Source organism: Indicator indicator, chromosome 2 (genome assembly GCF_027791375.1).
Source record: "Indicator indicator isolate 239-I01 chromosome 2, UM_Iind_1.1, whole genome shotgun sequence".
Taxonomy (NCBI): domain Eukaryota; kingdom Metazoa; phylum Chordata; class Aves; order Piciformes; family Indicatoridae; genus Indicator; species Indicator indicator.
The window spans coordinates 60,333,413-60,357,255 of NC_072011.1; the positions used below are offsets into that span (position 1 = coordinate 60,333,413).

Genomic DNA, 23,843 nt, shown 5'->3' on the forward strand with positions numbered 1-23,843 from the left:
AGGCTCTTCTCAGAGGTGCCCAATGATAGGATGAGGGTCAATGGACACAAGCTGGAACACAGGAAATTCTGCCTCAACGCAACGAAGAGCTTCAGAGTGTGCCAGAGCACTGCAGTAGGCTACCCAGAGAGGTTGTGGAGTCTCCTTCTCTGGAGACTTTCAAAACCCACCTGAAGGTGTTCCTGTGTGGCCTGCCCTAGGTGCTTCTCCTTTGGCAGGGGATTTGAGCTCAATGGTCTCTGGAGGTCCCATGCAATCCATACCACTCCGTGATTTCTGATGGAGGAGGAAGCTAACCTAACGCTTGATGGTGTTTTGCAAAGCATCTGTTATTCCTGATTTCCTAACTCCTACATCTCATTCCAATCTGTTGGTTTGCCCACAGCATTAGGGTTGCAGCATTGTCTGGCAGCACAGGGAATTGTCACTGAAAAAGCTGGAAAAGACATCACCCTGTCTGTGGCGGGCTGGAAGTAGAAAGGCAGCATATGGAGGTTCCCAGTCTTCAGAGGGTTTTAACTGGCAGTAAATTAGTGTCTTAATAATTTGGAAGCTTTTATTTCACTTCAGAGATGCTGTGAAAATGAATGCTGGCATTTAAGCACTGCCTCTCACAAACCACCAAATTAGGCTGAAGTGATGCCTGAGTTTTTAATAGGCTGCCATGTTGCTGTGTGAATCAGGCCAAAAGCTGGATGTGAATGCAGGTCTGCCCATCCTGGGCCTCTCACTACAAGAAAGACATCGAGGTGCTGGCCAAAGATGTCCAAAGAAGAGCAACCAAGCTGCTGAAGGGCCTTGAACACAAGTCTCAGAAGGAACAGCTGAGGGAACTGGAGTTGTTCAGTCTTCAGAGGAGGCTGAGGGGAGACCTCAACACCTTCTACAACTACCTGAAAGGAGGCAGTAGCCAGCTGGGGATTGGCCTCTTCTCACAAGCAACAACTGAGAGGACAGCCGCAAGCTGTGTCAGGTAAGGTTCAGGGTTGAGGTTAGGAACAATTTCTTCACAGAAAGGGTTAATGAAGCATTGGGACAGGCTGCCCAGGGACGTTGTGTAGCGGTAGAGGCTTAGCAGTAGTGGTGGAGCTCCCCCTAGTGGGGCTCTAGGTGGGTGTTTGGACTTGGTCTGAAAGGTCTCTTCCAAACTCGACAGTGCCATGATTCTGTCTCAGGTGAGTGCTGGTCTGCTGAACTTTGGGGATGTGGAGTAACGCAAGAAGAACCTGAGTTTTGGTTGTGCGAGGTCCTGCCTGTATCTGTGCCCTGGCTGTTCCAGGAGTTGACGCAGGAGCCCTAGGCTGGGGTCAAAGAGCAGGCAGAGTATCTTGTTGGCACTGTTTGGTTATGGGGAGCGGCGGCACTGGGACCTGGCTGCAGGAAGAGGAGGAGGATTTCAAGAGTGCTTTGTTCATCCTTGGGTTTTGCTGACAGTGAGGTTTTTCAAATCTGTTGAATTATCAAAGAAGCTGGTGGCAGGGGTATGAGTTCTGGTCTCCTGCGCTGGTGTGCGGACAGCCGGCTCACACCAACCTCTGTTCCCACCACCTGCGTCATCTTCAAGCCGCTCTTCTGTGTGAAACTCTTTGGGTATGGCAGCTGTAAGCAGCTGGGTTGGCAGTTCCAAAGCACAATTTCCTCAGAGCTGGTAACTTGGCAGTCCTGTGTGCTATGTGAACCTTACAACTGTTTAATCTGCAAAGCCAAGGTCTCGGGCAGCTGTTTGTGTCTTTGTCCTGCAGTGAGGCACCATCCTCTGGAGAAAAGGTGGGAAATCCCCTGAGGGGTTGGCCCTTCCTCACAGCTCTAGTCCTGGTAGCTGGAGTAAGGAAGAGAGCCAGGAAGACAGAGCAGCTGCTCATGTGGAGCACTGGAGACTGGAAGAGGGTTTGTGAAGAGTCCAAGGTGTGTCTAGAGCAACCCTCCCTGGTCCATAAACCAACAGTGTGGAAACTGAGGGGGATTTTACTGTTGTGCCCAATTTGTAGGCCTGTATTTAATGTTTGTCCAGGCACCACTGCACAGAGCAAGGGGTTATTGTTATTTTTTGCTGGGTTGTTTCATGGGTTGGTGACTTGATTTCCTGTTTAGAGAAGTGAATAAACTTTGGCTGTCTTGTGGTTGGAGGTTGTAGTGAGGTGGGGGTCAGTCTCTTCTCCCTAGTATTAGGCGACAGAACGAGAGGAAGTGGCCTGAAATTGTGCCAGGGGAGGTTTGGGTTGGAGATTAGGGAAAATTTCTTTGCTGCAAGAGTGGTCAGGCATTGGAGCAGGCTGCCCAGGGAGGTGGTGGAGTCACCATCCCTGGAGGTTCAAGAAACCTGTGGACATGGCACTTTGGGACATAGTTTAATGCCAAGGTGGTTTTAGGTGGATGGTTGGACTCGATGATCTTAGAGGTCTTTTCCAACCAAAGCAGTTCTGTGATTCTATGAGTGTGATACCATGGATGGCCAGGGGGTGTCACACCAGCTCCACAAAAATTCTTGGCATTACTGGGCAGCATTATCACCACCCGAGGTGTGTCTTTGAGGATGACTTCATGACTCATTGCTAAATGCAGCCTGCTGTAAGACTCTGTGGCTCCTATTCTAGCCTCTTGTTATGCTCCTGCTTCCAAAGGAACTTAGTACTACACCAGGGTTTGATGCAAGAGATGCTTGTTTCCCCTCCTAGGTATTTCAGTGTTTCATCTGATTCTCTGAAAATTTTTAGGGGAATTAAGAGCTGTGTGTGTGGGATGGACACCTGGGTCTGTTAGAGGTTCTGCTATAGAAGGGCTCGGAGGATGGATGTTATGCTTTTGGTCTCCCTGCATGCCATGCAAAGTGATTTAATTGGTTTTAAGGCAGCACAACCTCTTCTGTTCATCCTTTGAAATTACTTTTTCTAATGGTTTTCTGTTACAAAACAACTCTCTTGATAACATTGGTTAACGAGAAGCCAACAAAATCAAAATGTACTGTTGGAGACAGGATAGAGGAGAAGGACATGACAAGGGAGAACAGAAGGAAAGATTCCTGATTACTGGGAATATCAGCATGCAGACATTTGAAAACTTCCCATGAAAGTTGAGGAGATGGCATAGAGCTTGATAGCAATGCTGTAGTTTAGGCTGTCTTGTGATGAAGCTAGAGTTTGGTACTACACTTGCCTTTCTTTGCATGGCAGGGAACTGTTTTGTGGTGAGGGAAGTTCATTCTGTGTTTTTGCCATTTGCTGCTTTCACTTCTGCCTACACCAAGATGAAGTCTCTAAGAAACTCATCTGTGGCTTTTGGGATGTTAGGTCCTTGGTCCTTGGAAGGAAAGGGGCTGGAGAAAGAGGATTTAAAACTATTATGCCTTGATAAGACAAGGGGATTTTTTTTTTTTTTTTTGACTAGAGCAGGATGGATTTAGATTGGACATTAGGAAGAAATTCTTTACTGTGAGGGTGATGAGACACTGGAATGGGTTGCCCAGAGAAGTTGTGAACACCTCAACACTGGAAGCATTTAAGGTGTGACTGAATGAGGCTTTGAGCAACCTGGTCTAATGGGAGGTGTCCTTGCCTGTGACAGGGAGGTTGGAACTAGATGATCTTTAAGGTCCCTTCTGACTTAATCCATTCTATAATTGCAGCAGACACCTGTTGCTTTTTGTGTCCAAATTCACAGCTGTGGCACCTTGAGGAGCCATCTAGGAGATTCTCTGCTTCCTTCTTTTGTAGGAAAGACAGGTATTTTGTGAGTTAAATTATGGTGGGTGGCTTAAAACTTCAGTTCTGCTTCAGGATGACTGACCCCAGAAGGGGAAAATTATTCTTACGTCTCCAGTCTGCTGCAAATGGGTGACTGCTACTTTGGCTGATTATCTGGTGGTCATAACCTTCTAGTCTGGGACTGGGTTTAGTTTTAGTATTTAGTATTAATATTAGTTTAGTATAAGTCTTGCTGCCTCCCTCCTGGCATGTAGGTTCCAGAGTTCTCTAACAAAGTGTGCAGAGCTCTTGGAGTCATCAGAAGGGCTGCTGGAGCTGTGATTTGGAGGCAACCTTGTAAAGCAGGTAGCACAACATACTAAGAGCATCTGGGTACCTGTGACAGCTGTGGTGGCTTTCAATTAATTTAAACATCTATAAAGGCTTGTTTTGAACTGAGGAGAAAGATCTGTTCCTATTGGGGTTGCAGTAATGCCATGTGGAAAGCCCCTGTGCTTGAGCAGTGGCAATAATTTAGCCCAATGTGCTTAACTGTTCCCAGGATGATTGTTTTTGACTCAACTGGTGCTTGAAATATAGTCTCATTTTTGGGTCTTTTCCCCCGAACTACCTTATACCCAGCCCTTGCAAACCCAAGATCATAAAGAAAATCCTGCTTGGAAGGGAGCCTAGGCCTCTGCACAAGGAACATTTTGTCCAAGTGCTTTCATCTCAGCTTCTGTTTTGGCAGCAAGATACAAAATCGCTCAGCAAGGAGGTACAGAGAGAGAAATAAGATTTGTGTGAGTGAATCTCATGTTATCTAGGAGGGGAAGTGAAATCATGGTCAGACCTGGAGTTTATCCAAGGCTCTTCTAATCATGAAGATGGGGTTAACTAGGTTATTTCAAATACTTTGGCTCAGTAATGAGCCAAAGGCATTTAGGAATAACTTAAGGAATTAATGGTGCATTTTGTCCTTGAGAAGAAAATATTTCCCTTAAGCTCCATGGGGGCTTGGAAGGGAAGGGTTTTTTTTCTCTGGGTTCCTGCCATAGTGATTACTGCACACACAGGCTTAGGACTCCCTTGATCTCTGCATCTCTGAATTGGAGGACTGTTTGACTTCATCAACACTAGAGAGCACTTGTCTGATGGTTATTTTAGTGACTCCCCAGAGCCCCTGTGATAATACAGTCAGCAGTGTTTTGGTGCCTAATGGCACTTTTCAGAAGGAGCAGGCTTGTGTGGTGCTTGTCATGCCCTCTGACACCTAGTCAGCTCTTTCTTTGATTTCAGCTGTTGGCCAGCAGGGGGTCGAGAGGAAGGGGAATAATAAATGATTTATTTATCTTGAGACTTAGGGGTGCTGGTGGATGAGAAGCTCAATATAAGCCACCAGTGTGTTGCAGCCCAGAAAGCTAACTGTATCCTGGGCTACATCAAGAGAAGTGTGGCCAGCAAGTCGAGGGAGGTGATTCTTCCTTTCTACACTGCTCTTGTGAGACCCCACTTGGAGTCCAGTTCTGGAGCCCCGCTTACAGGAAAGATCTGGACATGCTGGAATGTGTCCAGAGAAGGGCCACAAGGATGATCAGAGGGCTGGAGCTCCTCTGCTGTGGAGACAGACTGAGAGAGTTGGGACTGTTCAGTCTGGAGAAGAGAAGGCTCTGAGGTGACCTTATTGTGACCTTCCAGTATCTGAAATGAGCCTGCAAGAAAGCTGATGAGGAACATTTTGGGATGTCAGGTAGTGATAGGACTAGGGAGAAAGGAGTAAAACTCAAAGCGGGTAGATTCAGATTGGATGTTAGGAAGAAATTCTTCACCATGAGGCTGTTGAGACACTGGAACAGGTTGCCCAGGGAGGTGTTAGAAACCCCAACCCTGGAGGTTTTTAAGGCCAGGCTGGATGTGGCTATGAGCAACCTGATGTAGTGTGAGGTGTCTCTGCTCATGGCAGGGGGCTTGGAACTGGATGATCCTTGAGGTCCCTTCCAACCCTGACAATGCTGTGACAAGCACAGCAACAATTATGTTGCACCAACAAGAATCTTTTTTGCATCCACCTCGATGAAAGTATTTAAAACCTTCCTGCTCTGAATTGGGTGAGACCACTTGTGATGCTTCCCAAAAAGGTGGTAAGTCAAATTGGAATTATATGCCCCAGAATGCTTGGTACAGGAACTCTTGACTCTTATCAGCTGCCTAAAGCTGGAAGTTCCTGTAATCAGATCAAATGTTTTCTGCTCCCAGCTGAATCTGGGTTTTGAGAAGGGAGGGTGGACAGTGAAGGTTGGTAGAATCTGCTTTTGCTGGAGTTGTGTTGTGTGGGTTCAGAGATTTCTGTAATGAAATAAAAACTTCATGGTGTGAGCTGGGGTAACATAGGAACACAGGTATTTGTGGTCACTGTTCCAGCTGGCTGGCTCCCAGCACTTACAGGTTGGAAGGAGCCTGGGTTCTCTGAACCTGGGGTTCTCTGAAGCTTGATTAATATTCAGGCTTCTCAAAGCAAGGTGGGTAGCTGAAGTAGAGTTTGTAGGTACAACTACAGACTTGGAAACGGGGTACACCTGGGGAAGGAAACTGATGGAATGAGGGGAAGGCAATTCTGGAAAATAGGAACTCCGCTGGATATATCAAACTAAATGACTTTACCTTTAAATAAGGAGAGTTTCAAAGTGACAATTGCTTTTCTACAATCTCCTCATTTCCAGTGCAAGGTTTTCATGCTCATAAGGGGTTGTAACTCAACCCATGACAGGGGTTTTCTCTCCATATGCAGATAAATTGCCCTTTATCTAAAATAATTTCACAGAAGGCTCAATTTATAAGGTACTGAAACCTGCTGCCTCATGAAAGGGTCTGATAACAATTTTGGAGCTCAGCTGGTGCTTACAGGGGTTGTCACTCCCTCTCCCACCCCCCAGTTCCATAAATTCTAACTTAGTTTGCCAATCTTTGCTTATTCAAGGTGATTTTTTTTTTCTAATGTGTTAGTGGTGTGATAACTACTGCTAGAAACTGCAGGCAGAGGAAATGCAGCTGTCTGCTGAGCAACCAACCCAACCTGCTCCTGAGGGTGCAGGAGGCTTTGGCTTCACAGCCCTGGATCTTCCACAAGTATCCACTGCAGTGATGGTTAAGCCAGCCTTGATGTGCTGAGCCAGTAGAAGATGGGGGAGATGACTGTTTGCAGTCCTATACAATTAAAGCCTGAGTGGAACAGCACTAGGTGGCAACCAGGTCCTTTTTTTGTGCTTCCAAAAGGCTGCAAGTAGGAAAAAAGGCTGAACACGCTGGTGAGCTGATAAGCAACCTCCTGTGTCCTGGTCAAGCTTGTCAGAAAATCACAGAAAACATCTGGTTGGAAGAGACCTCAAAGATCTATCAGTCCAACCCTTGACCTAGCACTGAAAAGTCAACACTAAATCAGGTCCATAGGCTGCTTAAACACTTCCAGGGATGGAGACTCCACCACTGCCCTGTCTCTGCATCATGGGTCACAACCACGGTGCTCACTGCTCTTCGTGGATGATCTCCTCTTAGCTTGACTGTCTGCTAGGAGAAGTGGATGTCATTATGGATGTGAGGTTGCTTGAAGTCCAGAAGTGGTGTCTTGTCTGCATTGCTTTTCTGGAAGCTTGAAGTGTGAAATGAGATTTCAATTCAGCTTGGAAATGGTACATTTGCAGAAGAAGTGAATTTTGCACAGACTAGTAGTTTGATGGACAAAAAAGGGAAAGGGTGAAGTGAATTTTAAGGGAGGGGAAAAATGAGAAATTTTGATAATTGTTGGCTGTTTTTGTTGGGGAGAAGTAGGAGTGTTTTATTTTAGTGCTGTAACAGAATTGCTGACTTTTGCTTTGGAGCTGATTGGTTTTGAACTGACTTTAATGTTTTCATTTAACCTGCTTTAGGTAGTCATAAAACAATCTCTAATCACATCAGTTTTAGTTTCTTTGTGGTTTTGTTTTGTTTTTAAGTTCAAGGCCACTTAATTCATCTTAAATTCAGATTCCAGCCTGAAAATTTTTTTTCCTAGCTCGATCCTGGCAAGGAGAGCTACAGAGGGGTAGTGCAGTGCTCAGCTGTGCAAGTGCAAATCCTGGTCCAGAGCTGCTCACCAGATGCAAAATATTCTCAGTTCTTCGTTGTTCAGAACTGCTCTGGGAGGCAGTGGTGTGCTTGGGACTAGTCACAGTCCAGTATGTAAAAATGGATGTGTTGCTAATGGTGCTGTAATCCAAACCGTTTTGGGAAGGAGACCAAATATCAGATTGCTCCTGTTATTGGGCCAGGGAGATCTGGACAGGCTGAGAGCTGGGTGCAGGCAAACTTCATGAAGTTCAATAAGGAAAAGTGCAGGGTCCTGGATCTGGGGAGGAATGACAGCAGGCACCAGAACAGGTTAGAGGCTGCCCTGCTGGAGAACAGCTCCATGGAGAAAGACCTTGGAGTCCTAGCGGGCAGCAAGTTCTGCATGGGACAGCAATGTGCCCTTGTGGCCAAGAGACCCAAGGGTATCCTGTGGTGCATCAAGAAAAGTGTACCCAGCAGGTCTAGGGAGGTTCTTCTGCCCCTCTACTCTGCTCTGGTGAGACCTCACCTGGAATACTGTGTCCAGTTTTGGGCTCCCCAGTTCAGGAGAGACAGGGATCTGCTGGAGAGAGTCCAACAGGGAGCCACAAGGATGATTAGGGGACTTGAGCATCTCCCCTATGAAGAGAGACTGAGAGCCCTGGGGCTGTCTAATCTTGAGAAGAGAATACTGAGAAGGGATCTGTGATGGTTTGAAACTGTCTTTTTAATTTTTCCTTGCAAAATTCAGAACAGAGAAAGTGAAAGAATGTAAATAAGTCACTATTGGGTGTAAGAAAGCAAAATAACGATTGTTCTAAACACTTCCATTGGATAGATAGAAATGTTTAAGAACTATTACCCAAAACAAAGTAGGCACTCTGCACATTCTGTGTTCGGCAGTGGGGGCAGTTGCTGGGCTGTCTGGCTGCTGTTTCTTCTTCTCTTCTGGCTGAAGATAACACACTGACCTTGGCAGCTAAGTTAACAACTTTCTGCTTAACTAACTCTGCTTCTCTGTCCAGGGGGGTCTGGGGGGGAAGCTCCTGGGAGAGAGAGGCCCCTTTGGGAGGGTCCCCTTGGGGGGAAGCAAAGGGAGATCGGTTGTGCTTTTTCTGTTGATTGTATATATTTATGAATGTTGTGAATTTTGTATATTTGTACATATTCATTGCATTTCATTGTAGATTTTAGACTCTGCTTGTAAATACAGCTTTTCATTTGCTTCCAGACTGAGCTAGCCTGGTTATTGTTGGTGGGGGGGGGGAATTTCAGCTCACACCGACACACTTTTTATTTTTGGCGCTCCAACTCGGGGCTCGATTGCTTGTTTGATTTATTTCTGCTCAGATTAGGAAGCAAAATGAAGCTGTTTTGGATTTTGAGTAATTTTATTTCATCTATTATCGGTGTGATTGTTTACAGATGGGCCATTTCTTGCATGATAGACAAGATTGTGAGATATGTGGCATATAAGTCTTTCTTTGGGTTAAGAATAAGTTACTGAATGTTGGTGAATTCTGTTGTGGTCTTATTGGGCTAAGAAGCTATGGTAACTCAACTATGGATCTGCTAGCAGACACATATGAGTTTGTTACTCCTCTTATAACTACAGAGGGTCCTTGGAACCAGTGGTACCCTAGATATCTTGTGCTTGCCTTAATTTTGTTGCTTCTTGGAATAATCATATGGCTACTGATAGCACTGTGTCAAGAAAGACATAAGGCTACTTGCTCTTCCAACTCTGCTGTGAATGTGAAAACCAAGCCAGTAAATTTGGTGGCCACTGTAACCAGAAAGTGTAAAGGAGATGCAGATGCTGCAGGAGATGGTGCAGATGGAGATGAGGGTCCTTCTACTCAGGGTCCCTCTCTTAAGAAAGATCCTTCTGGTGAGGAAGAGAGGGTTAGCCTTAAAACTCTGCTAGACCTCTTGAGACCCCACATGGATGATGGAGATGTAGGTCAGGATGTAGACCCTGGTAGATTAGCAACTGCTGGCAGAGCCTCTGAACTCAAGGAAATTCAACGGAGGATTACAACAGGATTATGGGGACAGCGACCTCAGGATGATGATGATGATGATGAGGATGACATACAGTCAGCTAATGCACCCAGACAGGAAGATAATGAGCCAGTCCTGTCTTGGCTAGCCAGGTGTTTTGATATGGGAGCCCCAGCATTGGTGGTAGGTGATAAGTCGGCCTCTCAGTTGGGGATGCTCTCAAAGGATACAGGCATAGACAGGCACCTAGGCAAGTGCATTGGTAAAGCTTCTCTGTGGGCACGCCTCCTACTGGCAGTCTCGCTGAGGTACCCCAGCAGAGATGATTTACCATGGAACCCTAAGCCTTGGACCACAATAGCTGAGGGAATCAAGCGTCTGAGAGAGTTTGCTGTGAGAGAAGTAATGTATGGAGATCATAAGACTCTGAATCCTGATGAAATTCCTGTTGGAACAGGCCTTGCCAAAAAGCTCATTAAGCTTGCTCCTCCTAATTATGCTACTATTCTGGCAAGCAGGATTGTGGCAAGAAATTATGGTGGAGTGCCTCCTACTGTTGGCCATTTCACTGACCAAATGAGGCAATTGGAGGATAGTCTTGCACGTACTTCTTTGGTTTCAGCCATTGAAGCTCTGTCTGGAAAGATGGAGAATTGCATGAAAGAGCTGAAGGAGGAACTTAAAACCTCCATATCCAACTTGATGAAGGGGGATGATTCTGATTCCTCTTCCTCCAGATGGATACAAGTTTCAGCTGTTAGGAACAGACGTGCTCCAAGGAGGCCATTCCAGAATAGGTCAAACCAAAACAGACAGCAGAGGCAATCACGTGGCAGTATCTGGATAACTCTGCGTGATCAGTTTGGTGAGAACATGAACAGATGGGATGGTCAACCAACTTCTGATCTTTTCAAGAGGTTACGGGAGCTGCAGAGAGGCAGATCCCGAGGTAGCAATACCAGGAGGGTAGCTGTCGCTTCCTCAGTTTCCCAGAACAACTCTGATAGCTCCAACAGTGATCCTAATTCTGGTGCTGGACGTTGTGCCGCTGTACATGTGGAGGTAATCCCCACCATTAGGGGTGCCCTGCCTTCCGCCAGGGGGAGGTAAGGGATAATGGAGATAACAGAATCTATTGGGATGTGTACATCCAGTGGCCTGGCACTTCAAAATTTCAGAAGTACAGGGCCTTGGTTGACACAGGAGCTCAGTGCACCATAATACCATCAAATTATCAAGGGGGAGAATCTATAACTATTCAGGGAGTCACTGGTGGATCTCAAGAGTTGTTTAAGATAGAAGTTGATATAAGTTTAACTGGGAAGCAGTGGAAGAAACATACTATTGTAACAGGTCCTAATGCACCTTGTATTTTGGGAATTGACTTTCTGAGAGAAGGGCGTTTTAAAGACCCTAAGGGTTACAAATGGGCTTTTGGAATAGCAACTGTAGAAATTGATGGAGGAAAATTGAAGTTGTCCTTAGACCTGAGCTTTCAGATGAATCTGCAGTTGTGGGACAACATGAGATAGAGGATGTAAAGCTGCCAGTTGCTTCTCAAACTGTGCATCACAGACAATACAGAACCAACCATGACTCTTTGGTGCCCATTCAAAACTTGATTCGTCAGTTGGAGAGTCAGAAGGTCATCAGCAAAACTCATTCACCTTTCAACAGTCCAATCTGGCCTGTGAGAAAGCAGAATGGAGAGTGGCGTCTGACAGTTGATTTCCGTGCCTTGAATGAAGTAACTCCACCCATGAGTGCAGCTGTACCAGACATGATGGAACTCCAATATGAGCTGGAATCCAAGCAGGCCAAATGGTATGCTACCATAGACATTGCTAATGCTTTCTTCTCTATTCCCATAGCAGAGGAATGCAGGCCTCAGTTTGCTTTCACCTGGAGAGGCATTCAGTACACATTCAATCGTTTGCCCCAGGGGTGGATTCACAGTTCAACCATCTGCCATGCAGTGATCCATGATGCTTTGGAGAAAGGTGGAGCTCCAGAACACATTCAGTTCATCGATGACATCATCGTCTGGGGTGAGACTGCTGAAGAAGTCTTCGAGAAAGGTAACAAAATCCTTGACATTCTCTTGCAAGCTGGTTTCGCTATCAAGCGAGACAAGGTGAAAGGACCTGCCAGAGAAATCCAGTTTCTGGGAGTGCGGTGGCAAGATGGTCGCCGTCACATCCCAATGGATGTGATAAATAGAGTCTCCACCATGGCAAATCCCATCAACAAGAAAGAAACTCTGCGTTTCTTAGGCATAGTGGGATTTTGGAGACTGCACATTCCTGGATACAGTCAGATTGTGAAACCTCTCTATGATGTGACTCGAAAGAGAAACAGTTTCCAATGGGGTCCTGAGCAACAAGCAGCCTTTGACCAGATCAAGCGAGAGGTAGTCCAAGCGATGGGTCTGGGACCTGTCCGAACTGGTCCAGACATTAAGAACATTCTGTACACAGCCTGCGAGTGACAATGGTCCAACCTGGTGCTTATGGCAAAGAGCTCCAGGGGAGACACGAGGACGTCCTCTTGGTTTCTGGGGTCGTGGCTACAGAGGCTCAGAGGCAAACTACACTCCAACAGAGAAAGAGATTTTAGCTGCTTATGAAGGAGTGAAAGCTGCTTCTGAAGTGATTGGAACTGAGTCACAACTTCTTCTAGCTCCTAGATTGCCAGTTCTGAATTGGATGTTCAAAGGCAAAGGTTCTTCACCACATCATGCAACAGATGCTACCTGGTCTAAGTGGATGGCTCTGATAACACAGAGAGCTCGAATGGGAAATCTCGAAAGGCCTGGTTTGGTGGAGGTGATCACAAACTGGCCAGAAGGCACAAGCTGTGCAAAACCTCCAGAGGAGAGAGTAACTCGTGCAGAGGAAGCTCCTCCTTACAGTGATCTGTCTGATAATGAAAAGAGAGATGCTTTGTTCACAGACGGTTCCTGTCGTCTTGTTGGGAACAAGCGGAGATGGAAATCTGCAGTGTGGAGCCCAACGCGCAGAGTTGCAGAAGCGAGAGATGGAGAAGGAGAATCCAGTCAATTCGCAGAGGTAAAAGCTGTCCAGCTAGCTCTTAACGTAGCTGAACGTGAGAGATGGCCAAAGCTTTATCTCTACACCGACTCGTGGATGGTAGCCAATGCCTTGTGGGGTTGGCTGAAAGACTGGAAGAAGAATGGCTGGCAGAGGAAAGGAAAGCCAATCTGGGCTGCAGATCTGTGGCAAGACATTGCTGCTCGCATTGAGAGAATCCCAGTGAAAGTGAGACACATCGATGCTCACATTCCTAAGAGCAAAGCTACTGAAGAACAACAACACAACCATCAGGCAGATCTAGCTGCAAGAGTTTCCCAGGTGGACACAAACTCTGGTCCTGATCCTGATCTTGACTGGAAACACCGAGGTGAGCTGTTCTTAGCTCGGTGGGCCCATGACTCGTCAGGACATCAAGGCAGAGATGCAACCTACCGATGGGCTCGTGACAGATCCATTGACATTTCCATGGATGCTATCACACAAGTCATCCATGACTGTGACATTTGTGCTGCTATTAAGCAGGCAAAGCGGATCAAGCCCTTGTGGTACGGTGACCGATGGTCCAAGTACAAGTATGGTGAAGCCTGGCAGATTGACTACATCACTCTACCTCGTTCTCCATCTGGTAAGCAGTATGTGCTGACTATGGTAGAGGCGAGCACTGGATGGCTGGAAACTTATCCAGTTCCTCATGCAACTGCACGTAACACCATTCTTGGTCTGGAAAGACAAATCCTGTGGAGACATGGAACTCCAGAGAGGATTGAGTCAGACAACGGAACTCATTTCAAGAACAATCTTGTAAAAAACTGGGCCAAAGAGCACGGCATCGAGTGGATATTCCACATTCCCTACTATGCACCAGCTGCAGGGAAGATCGAACGCTACAACGGTTTGCTGAAAACCACTCTCAAAGCCATGGGGGGTGGATCTTTGAAAAACTGGGAGAAACATTTAGCACAAGCAACCTGGTTGGTGAATAGTAGAGGTTCAGTGAATCGAGCTGGACCTGCCCAATCAGATTTGTTGCGAAAGGAGGAAGGTGATAGAGTTCCTGTTATCAGAGAAAAGAATCTGTTAGGCAAAACTGTTTGGGTATTTTCTCCTTCAGGAGAGGCCAAACCTGTCCGAGGGGTGGTTTCTGCTGAAGGTCCTGGTCACACCTATTGGGTGATGCAAGAAAATGGTGAAATTCAGTGTATTCCACAAAGAAATCTAACTTTGGCTGAGAGAGGTTAAATTCAGAGTGTTGCGCAGACACAGCATCGCGCCCAAGAGGAGAGTCCATGAGATCTACGGTGCACGAACCCTGAGAGCCCTGAGTCACCTGAGAGTCCCTGTTCCTTCCTTCGCTCCATCTGCGAGGAAACAAGCTGTTTGCTGTTTTTCCTGTGATTTGACTCTTTTGAATCATCTACATCTGAAATAGCGGAATGGACTATGGTCTTTATTCACCTATTGTTGTAGATATTATTTTAGATTAGATAAATGATAGTAGCAGCCAATGGAATTGTTTAGAAGGGGTGGACTGTGATGGTTTGAAACTGTCTTTTTAATTTTTCCTTGCAAAGTTCAGAACAGAGAAAGTGAAAGAATGTAAATAAGTCACTATTGGGTGTAAGAAAGCAAAATAACGATTGTTCTAAACACTTCCATTGGATAGATAGAAATGTTTAAGAACTATTACCCAAAACAAAGTAGGCACTCGGCACATTCTGCGTTCGGCAGTGGGGGCAGTTGCTGGGCTGTCTGGCTGCTGTTTCTTCTTCTCTTCTGGCTGAAGATAACACACTGACCTTGGCAGCTAAGTTAACAACTTTCTGCTTAACTAACTGTGCTTCTCTGTCCAGGGGGGTCTGGGGGGGAAGCTCCTGGGAGAGGGAGGCCCCTTTGGGAGGGTCCCCTTGGGGGGAAGCAAAGGGAGATCGATTGTGCTTTTTCTGTTGATTGTATATATTTGTGAATGTTGTGAATTTTGTATATTTGTACATATTCATTGCATTTCATTGTAGATTTTAGACTCTGCTTGTAAATACAGCTTTTCATTTGCTTCCAGACTGAGCTAGCCTGGTTATTGTTGGTGGGGGGGGGGAATTTCAGCTCACACCAACACAGGATCTGATCAATGTCTATAAATATCTGAGGGGTGGGTGTCAAGTGAAGGGGGCCAGGCTCTTTGCAGTGGTGCACAGTACTAAGACAAGAAGCAATGGATACATAGAAGGTTTCACCTCAACATGAGAAACTTCTTTACAGTGGGGGTGACAGAGCACTGGAACAGGCTGCCCAGAGAGGCTGAGGAGTCTCCTTCTCTAGAGACTTTCAAAACCCACCTGGATGCGTTCCTCTGCAGACTACCCTAAGTGATCCTGCTTTGGCAGGGGGTTGGAATGAGTGATCTCTGGAGGTCTCTTCCAACCTCTAATGTACTGTGATACACTCTTAGAAGGGGGAATGCAGCTTTTAGGGAGTGGAATAGACAAAATAACCATCAAGGCAGGTTTTTCTTCTTGTCTATCAGTCTGCTGCTCCAAGCTGTTGATTGCTTTGCAAAACAGTGGGGAAAATGCAGCTAACACAAACCTGCTGGAGCTGCTCCATCTCCATCTGCACTGCCGGGGATCTGTTCATCACACAGGCAAGCCTCCGGGTGTGCTCCTTTGAATGGGATTCTTGACTCTCTGTGTCACACCACATCTAGTCTGTGTTCTCTGTGGGGAGGCTGTGGCAACGTTCTTAAAATGTTGGAGTGACAGGAAAAAAAAAAGGAAGAACTTGCTGACCACTTTTTGCAGTGATAGCATTTTTGGAAATACACAGAAATTGAGTGCAATGCTGAGGCCAGGCACAGGAGCCACTGTCACTCTGTCACTCAGGAGAGGAAATGACTGATCAGACATGGCATCTAACTTTGAGGCCAAACGTTTATTTTCTCCCAAAGACTTAAGATTAGAGCCTTAAGTGCATCTGCTATGATATGCACTGAATGTCAAAAACAGGCCTTGCTGAGTGGAACTCCAAGTGTCATCTCATTATGGCCGTTGAAGGATCAGGTCAGATTCTTCTGTATGAATCTTCCCTTCCATTAACCTCCCCAGTCAGCTGGATGCTTTCAGCTGCTGGATTAGCATCTTCTAAAAAGTCCTGTTCTTTTTCCTCTCAGCATCCCTCCATATCACAGAATCAACCAGGTTGGAAAAGACCTCAGAGATCATCAAGTCCAACCTATTACCTAACACCACCTGACAACTAAACCATGGCTGCAAGTGCCGCATCCAATCTTTTTTTTGAACACCTCCATGGACACCACCACGGATGGTGACTCCACCACCTCCCTGGGTGGCACATTCCAACGGCCAATTACTCTTTCTGTCAAGAATTTTCTCCTCATCTCGAGCCTCAACTTCCTCTGGTGCAGCTTGAGACTGTGTCCTCTAGTTCTGTCACTGGTTGCTTGGGAGAAGAGACCAACCCCATCTGTCAGTCCTTCTTTCGGCTAACGCCTTTTACTTGCCAGGGCCAAATAAACAGAGCCATTTGAAAATCAGCATTTGACAGTGTTCCCTGTGTTAGTGCTGTAAGGATAGAGTTTAGTGTTGACATTTCAGAGTTGGGTCAACAGTTGGACTGGATGATTTTTGAGGTTTGTTCCAACTGTATGTATCCTGTGATTCTATTTCATGGGGCATTTCCCACAGCTGATTTGGGGTGTGGATGCCTGCCTGGGTCACTGAGATGAAGAAATCCCCCCCCCCCCGCTTCCTTTATTTATATATATGTATAAAAATTAAATATTTTTTTTTTTGTGAGCACCAAACTGTTCTCATAGTGAGTAAAGTAGTAAGAGAATAAGGGATGGATCTGCAGATGAGGGTTGATGATCTGACTGAAAACAAACTGCCTTCTTGACAGCTCCCCCAACCCTTTACCTTGCTCTGTGGTTTCCTGCTTGCTTTTCCCTCCCCAGCTAGCTTTTAAATAACCTCTGCAAGGTGCTTAGCACTTCCACTTGAACTCATAAACCTTTACCAAGAGTTCTGAAGCACCCTGGCTGTATATTCACGGAATCACAGAATGGTTTGGGTTGAAAGGGACCTTAAAGATCCTCTAATTCCAATCCCCCTGCCATGGGCAGGGACACCTCCCACTACACCAGGTTGCTCAAGGTCCTGTCCAGTCTGGTCTTAAACACTTCCAGGGAGAGAGTATCCACCTCCCTGGGCAAACCTGTTCCAGTGTCTCCCCATCTTCACTGTAGAGAATTTCTTCCTAATATCCAATCTAAATCTCCCCTCTTCCATCTTAAAGCTATTCCCTCTTGTCCTATCACTATAAGCTCTTGGAAAAAGAGTATTGCTGAGATTGCTTGGCTAATGATGATGTAGACACAAAGGTGTGTCTACCCAGGCCTGTCTTTGGAGTGTGTACCTGGTTTCTGAGTTGTGACAAACCACCTGCCAGCATTGAATGAAGCTGAAGGAGGTATGTATAGATGAACCATTGATTATGTAGCTGCAAAGGGCTGTGAAAGTTGACAGGCAGATGTTTGCAAGGGGAATTGAGCTGGAGTTAGTTTAACTGGCCTGTCTCTCAAAGGTGAGAGGTGAGGTATGCTTAATCAGGAATGTGTGAATTGACAGTCAGGATGGGGCTTAGGTCACCTGTCATTTTGTGGTGGGTTGAAAATTCTCCCTAACATAAAATTGCCAGACCAGCTCCATTGGAAAGCAAATGAAGCTGTATTTACAAGCAAAACTACAATCTAGGAACTAAATGCAATGAATATGTACAAAATATGCAATATTTGCATATATATGTACAGTTTATAAATAACACAAGACACCCCCCCCCCCCCCCCCGGACAAACCAGGGAGCTACCAACAGCTTCCCCCTGCCTGCTCCCTTCCTAATCCCCTTGTATATGGGACAAGAGTAAGAGCAGAGAGTTGCTGTTAGTTACTTAACCACAAGAAGAATGCATGCAAGGTCAGCAAAGCCAGCAGAAACACAAGTTAGTATCTGCCACCGTGAGGAAGCCGAAAAGGGAGTGAGTTAGTTTACCAAACTATTATGTTAGCTATCTGTCCAATGGGATTATTTAGAATTTAGCATCATTTTCCTTTTTATATCCAGTGGTGATTTATTTATGTTCTACTACTTTCTGTTCAAGATCTGTGGAAAATTTTCCAGGCACATCCTGAAACTACCACACATGTCCAGAGTCCCATTTCTGGTAGTCTTGGGCTTGGTATGTTTAAAGCAAGGCACGAGTTTCCCATGCCCTGTGGGCAGATACAATATTTCATTCTAATGGTGGGTATAATCCCAGTTCTCTGCTCTGGAGTCCTTGATGTGAACTGTTGGGAAATTTATGAATGAGACAAGAAATGAAGATCCCCAAGGGATCTGCTTTCCAATCACACTTCAGTTCAGCTCCTTTGCACTCCCTAGGATGCCTCCTTGAAACATCAGGTATTTGAGGAAACAAAGTAGGTGAACCCAACACTGACCTGTCAAGGCTCTTTTACCTCACTCTCAGTGGAGTCATCCAGAGTGCAGACTCTCTTTAAATCAATTTTATACAAGCTCTTAATTACACAGCTTAAAAAAAAAAAAATGAAGTGATGGCCAGATGTGAAACAGAGTAAGATACTAACTCCTACTTGAAAAGAGAAGGTAGAGGGTTTTGCACTGAAATATATTTAACTGTTTATGCATCATGCAGGAGTCTGGAGGCTTTTCTATTGTTGTTCTGGAGACTGCTAATATGTTTGGTGTATTGGAAAGGTTTTGTGATGAGCAGGCAGGCCACACTGCAGCATGGTGGTTCTTCCTCTTCTCCCACTCCCTTTACCAAAATAGAATGGATCAGTGATATGGGAATGCTGCCTCCTATTCAGGATCTGGTCTTCCTTCATGTAACCCTCCTAATGTGTCAAAGCAAAGCCCAAATGATGCAATGATGGGTTGAAAGTTGTCCCTGTTGCTTTCCAGCTCTGTACAATTTGCATTGCTACAGCTGTTCTTAAGGAGGGGCAGGTGATGCGCCTCAGCTGTGTGAAGCAAGGACTAGGCTGCTAATGGCCAGGCATCAATTTACTCTTCCAGCTCTGCTGCTGAGATAATGCAGCTGTTTGGAGCTTGTGTGCCCTGACCATGAGCAGAAGAGTTTCCCTGTGGAGGTAACAGGGGGTGGGCTGGGTGCCAAGAGAAGCTCTCAGGGTTTGAGGCTATGGAACCGCATGGGTTTGTGTTCATCTAGACACTGGAGACAAGGGAAACAGAAATGCCTTCCGCAGTGTGATCTGAGCAGATGCAGCAGCCCCTGAATACCTGTCTAGTAGGACATACTCAGGAAAACTTGCACTTCGACACAACTATAGCTTTGTCAAGAGCTTCATGCTCAATGAGAGTCCTATGATGAAAAAAATAATAGAGAAAGCTGAATGGGTCGAAGAAGGGTTGCTTTATGTTTTTGTGAATAAAATGCATGATCATCTTGTGGTATCTTCTTGGAAATCCTGCACTGTACTTGACATTGCAGGAGGATTTTTTTCCCTAGCTGCTGTTTTTTTCAGTGAAATGCTGTGGCCCAGAATGGCAGTGATATCCTGGGGTGTATTTAGTAGGTCCAGAGAGGTTCTCCTCCCCTTTTCCTCTGCCCTGGTGAGGCCATATCTGGAATATTGTGTCCAGTTCTGGGTCCCTTAATTCAAGAAGGACCACAGAGAACTGCTTGCAAAAGTTTAGTGTGGAGCCACAAAGATGATGGAGTGGAACATCTCCCTTATGGGGAAAGGCTGAGGCAGCTGGGGCTCTTTAGCTTGGAGTAGAGGAGTCTGAGGGGTGACCTCATTCATGTTTATAAAGATGTGAAGGACATGTCAGGAGGACAGAGCCAGGCTTAGTGATGTCCGATGATAGGACAAGGGGCAATGGATGCAAGCTGGAGCAGAGGAGGGTCCATGTGAACATAAAGAAACACTTTTTAACTGTGAGGGTGATAGAGCACCAGAATGGGCTGCCCGGAGAGGTTGTGGAGTCTCCTTCAAAACCCACCTGGATATGTTCCTGTGTGATCTACTCTAGGTGCTCCTGCTCTGGCAGGGTTGTTGGACTGGGTGATCTTTCAAGGTCTCTTTCAACCCCTAATGTTTTGTGATTCTGTGAGGTTCAGAAAACACAAAGCTTCAAGACTTTCAGTACATATAATTTCTTACTCAAAATGCAATCTGAACACCAGGTGTACTTTAGAGTTGATTCTGATTCTGTTTCTTTTCTCACTTCAGTTGCTCAGGAAGTAGAAACAATGCCACATGTCTTGAGCACCCATTTGTGCGGATACCAAGAGTGCGGAGTCAGCAGTGTGGAGAATTGTTCCAAGAGTAATTTCTCAGCTGTATGTTTCTTGTGTGTGAGCTCTTTGGAAAATATTTGCTAATAACCACCTTCTGCATAAAAGTCAGCATTGATTTGTCGATAGCAAAAGGAGTTACATTTATCAGCTAATTTATTTATTCACAAACATTTCAACCCAAGCTTGTTTTTTCTAGACAAAGAAAATATCCTGTGTCGATAGATAATGTTTTGAGAGCTTTATCAGTCATGACCTGAACCTGCAGCTAAGTTAATATTTTAGCAAAGCATATTATCTCTTTAAATATTCAGCAGCGCAATTATATAAGAGTTGAGAGAAGCAAAAGATTTTTAAAACAAAATGAGGGCATTATCAGTAGGGCTTCTGAAGGCTGGTCGCTTCTCTTCCTTTGGTGGAAAGCTAGGTAGCCTTTCCTGGATAAGTGGTGCATGGAAATTATGCATAAAATCATAGAATCAGAGAATGGTCTGGGTAGGAAGGGACCTCTAAAGGTCACCTAGTCCAAACCCTTCTGCAGTAAACAGGGACATCCTCAACTAGGTCAGGTTGCCCAGAGCCCTGTCAAGCCTAAACTTGAATATCTCCAAGGATGGGGCTCAACCACCTCCCCGGGCAACCTGTTCCAGTGTTCCACTGCCCTCATGGTAAATAACTTGTTCCTAACATCCAATCTAAATCTGCCCTTCTCTAGTTTGAAGCCATTGCTGCTTGTCCTGTCACTGCAGGCCCTTGCAAACAGTCTCTCTCCATCCTTCTTGTAGGTCCCCTTCAGGTACTGGCAGGCTGCTACTAGGTCTCCTCAGAGCCTCCTCTTCTCCAGGCTGAACACCCCCAGCTCCCTCAGCCTGTCCTTGTAGCAGAGGTGCTCCAACACCCTGATCATTTGTGTGGCCCTCCTCTGGACCCTCTCTATCAGGTCCATGTCCTGCCTATATTGAGGACTCCAGACCTGTACACACTACTGCAGGTGAGGTCTCACCAGAGCAAAGAATTCCCCCATACTTCATGTAAATGATAGCTTCACTATTTTTCATTTGTTACTATCATTTGCTGTGGGCTAGTGACTAGAAATAATTTTCTACCCAAGATTGACAGGGATGATTCAATGCCAAACCAGAGCAGTTTCTCAAAACATCCACAGGTTGGGCACAGTGGCTGTTTGATTCCAGCAGGGTCAGACTTGCTCCTGTAATTCCTATTATTACCACTCCCGCCCCCAGCAGATTCAATGAAGGAACAAGGAGTCAGAATTGCATCCTATACAATTTTATTTCAAGAACAGCTGTATAAAGAAAACAGGCAAACAAAAACTCAAAAGAAGTGACAGGACAATAGGAAACAGCCTCAAGTTGTGCCAAGGGAGGTTCAGGTTGGATATTAGGAATAATTTCTTCACAGAAAGGATTCTCCGTTATTGGAACAGGCAACCCAGGGAGGTGGTGGAGTCACCATCTCTAGAGGCATTTAAAAGATGCATGGATGTGAAGCTTAGGGATACGGTTCAGTGGCTTAGCAGTAGTGGTGGTATTGTGAGCTCTAGGTGAGCAGTTGGACTTGATAATCCCCAAGGCCTCCTCCAACCTCAGCAGTTCTACAGTTCTATTATAAACTCCACCACTCCATTCACATAGGTTCAATTCAAGGTAGCCATACAAACCTTTTTCTCCAGCATAGGCAAGGAGTTTTATTTAAAATAATGCAGGGGAAAGTGGAGAATATATCCATCCATCACTGCAGTCTTCTCCATGAATTTACTGTGGTCTGTAAACACTTGGATTTGGTTTGGTTGGTTTCTTTGGGCAGGGGGTGTGGTTTGTTTGGGGTTTCTTTGGTGTGCTTTGTTTCATTGTGGTTTTTTGTTAATGTTTGGTTTTGTTGTTGGTTTATTATTATGATTTCGTGTGTTTGATTATTTGTGGGGTTTGTATGTGTTTTGTTTTGTTGTGTCTGGTTTTGATTTTGGGTTTTGTTGGGTTTTGTTCATTTAAAGAAAAATCCACCAGCCTGTGCCTATTTTTGCTTTCCATAGTGCTCCTCAGGCACCTAATTTCTGGAGCTGCAGAGGACTGGAGTGAAAAGCTGTTAACCAGGAAATGGTGCCCTTCCTCATCCTGTCCCATCTCTGGTTTGTTTTGTCACAGCAGTCCTCTGGTACAGGAGAGTGAGGAAGAAGCCATTATGTCACCATCTGTCTGAGAGAGGCTGTTACCTGTCTGTGAGTCTGGGAACCTTCCAGCTTCTGATATGTCCTTCACCAAGTTCTTAACAGGGGCTGATGGAAACTTGAAAGTGTTTTTTAAGGACCTCTTCAAAGTTGGTGGCAGGTAAAAAGAGTTGCAGGCCTAAATTCTCTTGTGCCTATTTCCAGTTCAAGTCTTCATCACCTTTATCACCTTCATCTTTATCTCCAGTTCAAGTCTCTATGACCTTTATCACCCCTGATACCCACATGTAAAGCTCTGAAACTTGAAGCTCTTAATATAGTGCTTCAGTAAATGAGAATAGTGCCCTTAGACTCTATGTTGTTTTGGACGTTTTGGAACATCTCAGCATTTTCTCCTCTACCTGACCCAATCCCAGTTCTTACCTTGACACAGTTGTCACTAGATCAAGGGAAGCTCTGTTTTGCTGGTCTCACTGCAGTGTATTTGTTCTGAGCTCCTAGGTAAGGTTTGGAGTGGTTTGGCCTGCCTCAGTTTCCCAGTGTATTCCCACGGTTCTGGAGTCAGCTAATGGAGAGGTGTTAAGTGGCACTTGTGGCAATGCAAACTGCTCTGGGCTCATCAGAGGAAGGTTGCAATATAATTATGAGTCAAAAGTATTACTGTCATTTTATTGCCAAGACCCAGTGTTTCTGAGCCTGTGTGTTTATGCCTTAAAGTAGAAGTGTGTCGTTTCATGTTGCAGTGTTCCACTACCCTCATGGTAAATTTCATGGTTTGAAATCAGGGAAGAGTAGATTTAGATTGCATGTTAGGAGAAGGTTCTTTACATACAATGAGGGTGACACTGGAACAGGCTGTCCAGAGAAGTAGTTGAGGCCCCATCTCTGGAGATATTCAAGGAGAGGCTCGACAGGGCTCTGGGCAACCTGATCTAGTTGAGGATGTCCTTGCTGACTGCAGGAGGGTTGGACCTTTAGAGGTTCCTTCCAACCCAGGTGAATCTATGATCTTTGTTCAGTAACCACATCTCCCTTAAGGAAACCAAAGCACTGTTTTGATGCCTTTTGTTTCAGGTGTTGGCCTCTGCAAGCAGAGGTGCAGAAGGCTTCCACTGCAACAGAGAGTTCTGCAAATGCAGATGCTGAAACCGCAGATTTTTCTGTCTTGTTTTTTCTTATATATATCTTAACAGTTCCTTTCTGCTTGCTTTACATGACCCTGAGGTGCATGCTCTGCACACTTCTATTGCCACTCTTTGGATGATATGATTTATTTTTCATGACAGCACTTGGTGGAGGAGGGGTTATAGAAGATGGTATCCCTCTCAAAGCCCTTGGTCCTCTGCTGATATGGGGACAGTGTCTAATGATTTAGAAAAAGCTAGGGAGGTCTTGATTCTCCTCAGGGCTAGGCAAAACAGAGGCAAATTGAGAGAGGCAGCTACAGCAGTATCTGCACTCTTCCTGTTGGCTGTCCAGCT

The 23,843-nt window shown here is 45.5% G+C and overlaps 1 protein-coding gene across 1 annotated transcript in view; it reads left to right on the forward strand.

Moving 5' to 3' along the window:
* Nucleotides 1-1,483: 1,483 nt before the first annotated feature.
* TOGARAM2 (TOG array regulator of axonemal microtubules 2) overlaps nucleotides 1,484-23,843 on the forward strand; it is a 58,221-nt gene continuing 35,861 nt past the window's right edge. The window contains exon 1 of the mRNA XM_054397436.1: nucleotides 1,484-1,601. Within this exon, the coding sequence (XP_054253411.1) occupies nucleotides 1,484-1,601 (118 nt within the window). The remainder of the gene's footprint in view (nucleotides 1,602-23,843) is intronic.